Genomic DNA, 7,868 nt, shown 5'->3' on the forward strand with positions numbered 1-7,868 from the left:
TAGCAATGTTTTGCCGCTTTAGTTTATATGTTACTTTGAAATAAATCATCCAATTCCTTTAATTTTCAACTAATTACTGGTTTGTGTTGTAATTGTGACGTTGACAATACAACATTGAAAAGACGTATCTCATAGTTAAAGTCAAAGCGAATCGTAAAGCATAGAAGCTAACACTACAATATATTAGCCGCTTCGGTAACTTGTCCGGTTGTTCCGGTTGCCGCTTAGGTGTTTGCAAAGAAAATCGCTTACATCATTGAGAACCGGCAAATCGCCTATTAAATTATACTGTACTTTGCAAGGAGATTTAAATTAAGAATGTAGTCTCATGGTAAGGGAGACAGATCATGATTTTTTCATACAGACGCTTGAGTTATGACAGTGCCCCAAGCTCTTCAAGCATTTGAATGACCGCGATTTGATTAAAAACCCCTTTTCTGAAGTTTGAATTCATGAATAAATTATTCTATTATTTTTAAAAATAACAACACAAATAATACTATCAGTCTTAAATTGCAATTTTATGGTATATATATATTGATTAAACATTGTTAATAATTTTAAAACTAAAACTATTGACATCTAGGCTATATTGTAACAGAAAATTCTGTAGTGAATGTATAAAAAGTATATATTATAGGGGAGATAACTCTATTGTGAATTCCATCTTTTTCAATGAAAAATGAAGGTTTTTTGGTTCTAAAAATGCTCTATCTTGACAAATTGTGGTTCAATTTTCTTGAAAATTGACTGATTAAAAGCAACTTTGTCACTTTTTAGTCTGTTATTTTTCTATAAAAATTGAACTTCACAATTTCGATTTATTTTCATTTTGGTGAGAATGTTTTAGGTGATTTACTTGCGTCTTTTTTACCTAATTTCCTCCAAAAATGATCACTAGAAATTAATTATGACGAGAAGTAAAGCATTTTTTTTTTTAAAAAGGACTGATATATATCACGTCAATTAAACAATATATATATCGTAGAACATTTTGTTAATTAATTTCATTTACTGGGCGGATTTAGTACAGACTAATGCTGTTTTTTCATGTGCAGAATCTACTCAAAAATGGCAAATTTGAATATTTATTTAGAAAAAATAGATGGTTCAATTTCTTCGAAACTTTGACAGAAGATGCAAAACAACATATTTACTTCATAAATCAAATATGAAAAATATTGAACGACAGGAAAATTTTGGGGGATGTGAGACTACCACCTTAAGATATTAGACATATGTGCAGGCAAAAGAAAGTATTTTCTATTTTATTTAAATAGGAACACCTTGATCAAATATATTATAATAGTATTCGCAATATTCTCGCCCAGGTTTTAGAATCATAACTAACAATAATGACAAATATTTATAAATAAGATTAAACAAAGTAATTATCAAACGATATAAAGGGTTAGGAGACATTTAAGTGTTTATAAACTACTGTAATGAAATCGATCCTTTTTAAATCAGATAATTCTTTCAAAGACTATTTCGGCAGTTTTTCATCAACATTTTTAGGTAAAATTAGTATGACTTACTGTTTTAAGATGAATGAACTATATTTCATATTGACTTTTTCTATACATGGTTTGATCAAAATTGAAACTATAGGGTATTCTCATCACATGAAAAGTTGGGAGTAATATATATAATGTACATAGATATAACGCTGTATTAATAGCGATGAGAGCCATTATTTCATTTTTTATGTGATTTTCCATGGAACGAATGTACATTGTATGCAAATCCTTTTCAATGAAGCCAACATATTAAATATGTTGTAATGAACAAATTGTATTTGCTTCCTTGCGTTCCTCAAGAAATGTTCAATACAGTCGACAGAATATGAATTCTTATTATGATATAGCTTTACCATTGTTTATTATGTAATATATATAGTTTGATATCAACATATCAAGACTTCTATTAATCACGTATAGCGTATAGTTCTACCTGTATGTTATGATATATATTGGCATTTGACTTAAAAATCGATTCCACACCGTTTCATATGTATGATACAATGATTGCATATTTGCTACAAGTTTGATTTATGGGTTTAATTTCTCCTTAAAACCTTTGTTAGCTGGCATTGTTTGTTCTCGCTTCGGGTTGAATAATCTATAAACTTTGCTACAATGAACATGGAAGCTCCGAAGTTTGCAGCAGAAAATCGATGCACTGAACATTTGCTCACATTTCAGCTTTAGGCTAGACATTTAATTCATGGTTCGTGATCCGGTAATGGTGCATTCGGGATAATTGTATACCGGACCTCTTGAAACAACGGAAATGAGATTGCTGATAAGTTGCTGTTCTGTGGAAATGTTGAATAAATGTACAAAAAATGTTTCAAGCTCAAACTGTATAGTAATAGTCCTATGTTTGCAGATTATAACAGGAGTACGTTTGTTAAAATTGCGTAAAACGGTTGTTTGACTCATTTACGATAAGTTAAGGTAAAAAATATTTAAATTTATTAAGGTTCGCATCCCCTTTGGTCTCTTTTACACATTTACAGATGAAGCGCTAGGTCAACACGGGTCAATATCAATTCTGGACAGTCTGTGACAATCCGCCATTACCGTGTTGTAATGTGTGAAAGGAACTTTACAAACAATAGGAGAAAAGAACATTTGCACCAAAACACAAAAACTGGGAACCAACATTTTATGCTCAAAGGTGTTTTTTAAACAATGTAAGAATATTGATATATATTTTCTGAACAACTTCCAATTAATGAAAATATATACTGTATTAAATAAAAGATTTTATTTATTTATTTGTTTATTTATTAACTAATGTATTTATATTCACTTAAATCTTATTCCGTTATATTCCAACTGTTCATACAAGTTGTACTGAAACTGCGTTCAGTTTAAAGCATAATTTTCAATGTATACTTAGTTTCGGAATCATAGTGAATATCGTACACTTAATGAATTGTGGCGATAAAAACGGTTGGAGATGTTAATAAAGTGCTGTGTGGGTGTTTACCCGTTATTTTGTATAATGAGCATCAATTTTGATGTGTTGATTTGAATAGACACGTGGCATACCAAAAACATGTAATATTAACATTACCTAGAGGGCTACATAGATTGGGAGGAAATTATTGACTGTTAAGGTGTGGTGATATAATGTACAGTCTGATTAACACACAGGAACTGTTAGAATTGGATTCAGTAGAAGGTGACGTTACTTTTGTGTCCATTTGTTAATGTAAGCGGACAAATGCTTATAAACACTAGATATTAAACAACAAGATCAAAAATTCAAAACATCGGGACGCAATACACGCAATATCTATTTTTGTTTTTCATATCATTTAGAGCCTCGCTGTGGTTTGCAGAACGGTTTCGTTCGAGAATTTACAGGCTTTTACACGTCTTAGAAATGCGAAACTAAATCATGGTTGAAACCAAATGTCAGTTTAAATCGCTAAATTAAATCGACATGAGAGATCATTAGGACGAAACCGTGCCAATAATTCACCGCCATATTAAGTAAAATTAAAAATATTATTAAATATTAATATTTAAAATCAATGTTGTAGAACAAATCGGCAAGCCCACTAGAATTACTACACTACTATACATTATGTTTAATAAGTTATTGTGCCCGATATCACCAAACCTTTGTGATGGTGTAATTTGTGGGTGTTCTACGTACATTTGATCAGTCTATATAAAACATATTTCCCTAGTGTTTAAAGCATTCCAATGAAATTGTCATATGACGTTACCATTTTATGGACGCCTTCAATGTTCGCTTTTATCCGTCCCCGGAACCTTATACATGTTTTAAATTTAATAGTTTGCTTTCATATCAAATATATACATGTATTTTTTAAATCTTGAACATTAATGTCCTGAATTTCAAGCATGATAATTATGCCCTAAATTACCTTTATATAACCTTGACAATGGGGTATAAAACTTACAACTAAAGATCAATAAATATATAAATAAATAAATAAATAAACTGTCAATCAGTCTCTTTTGGAAATACAACCATCTACAACTGTTCATGTTGACCTTATGGAGTTTTTTTCTATGTTACTAAGAGACAGCGTGACTGGGGTATTAAATATTTCACTGTCTATTTTATTGTCTGTGAACTATATATACCGGGTATACAGTAGTATTAGCACAACGTTAATATTTATTATACTGTAGCTTATGTTTCAAAGAACGTAAAACGATAAAAACCACCCTAGCGTAACATCTTGGAAAGCTAATTTATCAGCACCTCTCTGAAAGTACCGAATATGGGAAATATATTGTGTGTGATATCATATATAATAATTGATGAACAACGATATGGAATTTTTTTAATTGCCCACAGGAATTGCTATTTGCACTTTAAGCTTGTAAGAGTTTGTACGTATAGTGAATCCGTATCATAGCTATCTACGTTGCAAGACGATTGTCTTAAGATCTCAAGTTTTTAATTGAAACTGATATGTGTATAATTGCTTTGTTTTATCGCTACTTTCATGGTCTATCTAAATATCATTCTAGGAATGGATTATTTTTGTACAAAATATTAAGGTTTTCCAATATTTAATACACTTTTGATTATAAAACATTTATCTGTTAGAGCATTCTAGGAATGAAATATTTGTTGTAATAAAATGTCAAGTGTGTGCATTATTCAATACACTTATGGTCTTCTTTCGGAAACGACTGTGACCCATTCTGTTCACAAAATCAAATGGCTTTCAGATAAACCGTGTAGCAATTTTATTTACGGATATAAACACGCCAGACACTACTCTTAAGACCAAACGTTTGTAAACCAAGCATAAAATCGCAAAGATGCTCATGAAACACACACGACATTTTTATATTACAACCATACAAGGTATTTATAATAACGCTAATCCTTCATTTCAGGCGCATCGCTGCTAAATGAAAGAATACGTATGGTTATATTTACGGGTTTTTGATAATGATTTCATCACATAAGTATGACACAACATTATTAATATATTAGATTGTTTCTATATATAATTCGGTAATGAGTATTGGACGTCTCAATGCTAAACGCTAAAACCTCCCTCATCAACAATTCTGAAGAACTTTGAATAGCTACTTTTTATATTTCAAGTAAACTATCCTTTATTTTCAACGCTGTGGACCAAAGTTTACATTTCACGTATTTACATTATAGAAAATGACTCGCGTTAGCATTAACAACGTAAAAAATATCTTAAAACGAGTTCCTCTTTGCTTAAACTATTCTGGAACCTTGTTACATATTTTATTTTCGTTTTCAGAAATGTTTGTTTCTGTTCAAACAAATAACTCTCCAATCAAATGTACTGCAAATCTCAAGACTCCGATTTCAACTTGATCAGAACCAATTTCTGTTTCTTCTTAAATTTTAGCGTTTTTGCATTGAGCAAATTAGTCTTGTTATTAAGAAATATCTATTTATTAGATATAATTCAAGAAGAGAATTAGCGTATGGTAGTCTCAGTACATCAACATTAATGTTGGATGAATTTTCGTTACAACCTATGGGATATAACAGCTATGCTCACCTGAGTAATTAGGACCCTTACTGAATACACTATTTACATACCTGTTAATTAGATAGGTAACAAAAAACATCAATACAAACAATGGACTTACCAGGAGGAGAAGAGAGCAGGTATAAGTCCCCTCCATTCCGTGGTGTCATGTATTGGATAGCTCTCCCGGCCAGGTATACCTGTCGGCATGCACACGCACCTGCGCCGAGGGCTAGCCAATCAGAAATAAGTGGTGCTTTTTATATACAGGACTCAGTGTAACCATTCTTGTTTTAGACTATTGTCACCAGCATTGATCGCTAAACTAATGCATTATTCATCGCGAAAAAGAATGTATTAGGCTAATGATAATCAATTAAATATTATGTTATTAAACATTCCATATATACATATGCAGATCTATATAGATGATGATCATTTGGACATTTAATGTAAGTATTTATTGATATACCCGTTGCATTATCGATACCATCAATTCCCAAAGTAGTCACATGACTTGCTTTGGTGTTTACGGTAAAGCTAAATATTGATCCTGAATCATTGGATACAATCATACATTATTTCAGACATTAATGAGTGTTGTGTTACTTCAACATTAGAACATATAAACTCATCGATATTTCGTCAAAATATTTGTGAAAATTTCAATGACATTCCATGAATGTTGACATCAAATGATCAAAGCATAATTGCAATATTCCATTGTTTATCATTGTTTATGATGCGTGAAATTTCCTTGAAAAAAAGTCGGAAACGCGGTCGTTAATACCAACCATAGAATACAGGTGTGTTACAATATTAGCAGAATTAAAAGTTAAAAATGAACCATTCACATCGAATTGATATTTACATCTTTGAAGATGAAATAGACAGCCAGTAACGAGATTTTATTTGGAAAATATTAATACCTGCATTAATAAGATTAAGGCAAATTCCAAGAAACAATATATTTGTCAGTGAGACGAATTAACTGAAAGTTACAGATAATACAAAGGCCACTAGTGCCAAACTTAGCTTCGGAAATTGTTTTTCATTAGCAACATCAGGGGTTATCCGTCGACAGTGTTATCAAAATCAAAAGGGTAGTAGTGTTTAACCGTGGCTTTATTTTATGGCTGGCGTAGTCTTATAAAAAATCTATGACGATATTGTAACGGTATCAACAAACGGGCTGTATTTTCGTCAAGGCGTCAACGCCATTTTATAAATAAGGACTGTTTTAGATGTATAGGACATAAAGAGTGACAACCAATTTTTGAAAGGTTTGATGCAATCTTAAGTTAACATTGGCTTGGTATCAAAAAGATTTCAAGTGAGTTTTTTTCTCATATTGAAGGATTCAAAGTAAATAATTGCTCAAAACAAGACCAAATAAGGCAATGAAAGCCCTAAACTAAGCCAAAGATGATATGCTCTACCATATATGAAGAAAAAAATACAATACCACCAGCACCACCACCACCACCACCACCACCACCACCACTACCATCACCAGCACCACCACCAACACCACTACCAACACCACCCACACCACCACCACACCACCACCACACCACCACCACCACCACACCACCACCACCACACCACCACCACCACCACCACCACCACCACCACCACCACCACCACCACCACCACCACCACCACCACCACCACCACACCACCACCACCACCACCACCACCACCACCCACCACACCACCACCACCACCACCACCACCACCACCACCACCACCACCACCACCACCACCACCACCACCACCACCACACCACCACCACCACCACCACCACCACCACCACCACCACCACCACCACCACCACCACCACCACCACCACCACCACCACCACCACCACCACCACCACCACCACCACCACCACCAACCCACCACCCACCACCACCACCACACCACCACCACCCACCACCACCACACCACCACCACCACCACACACACCACACCCACCACCAACACCACCACCACCACCACCACCACCACCACACCACCACCACCACCACCACCACCACCACCACCACCACCACCACACCACCACCACCACCACCACCACCACCACCACCACCACCACCACCACCACCACCACCACCACCACCACCACCACCACCACCACCACCACCACCACCACCACCACACCACCACCACCACCACCACCCACCACCACCACCACCATCACCAACACCACCACATTTCACCCCAACACCACCACACCACCCAACACCACCACACCACCACCCACCACACCACCACCACCAACACCACCACACTCCAACACCACCACCACCAACACCACCAACACCACCACCACCATCACCACTACCAC

The 7,868-nt window shown here is 34.9% G+C and overlaps 1 protein-coding gene across 2 annotated transcripts in view; it reads right to left on the reverse strand.

Annotated features, from left to right (window-relative positions):
* Positions 1–5,736, reverse strand: part of LOC138323332 (polycystin family receptor for egg jelly-like) — a 57,913-nt gene extending 52,177 nt beyond the window's left edge. For both annotated transcript variants that reach the window (XM_069267872.1, XM_069267871.1), the window contains exon 1: positions 5,640–5,736. In XM_069267872.1, the coding sequence (XP_069123973.1) occupies positions 5,640–5,675 (36 nt within the window). In that variant the 5' untranslated portion in view covers positions 5,676–5,736. The remainder of the gene's footprint in view (positions 1–5,639) is intronic.
* Positions 5,737–7,868: the final 2,132 nt, after the last annotated feature.

Source organism: Argopecten irradians, chromosome 5, assembly GCF_041381155.1.
Source record: "Argopecten irradians isolate NY chromosome 5, Ai_NY, whole genome shotgun sequence".
In the NCBI taxonomy this organism is placed as follows: Eukaryota; Metazoa; Mollusca; class Bivalvia; order Pectinida; family Pectinidae; genus Argopecten; species Argopecten irradians.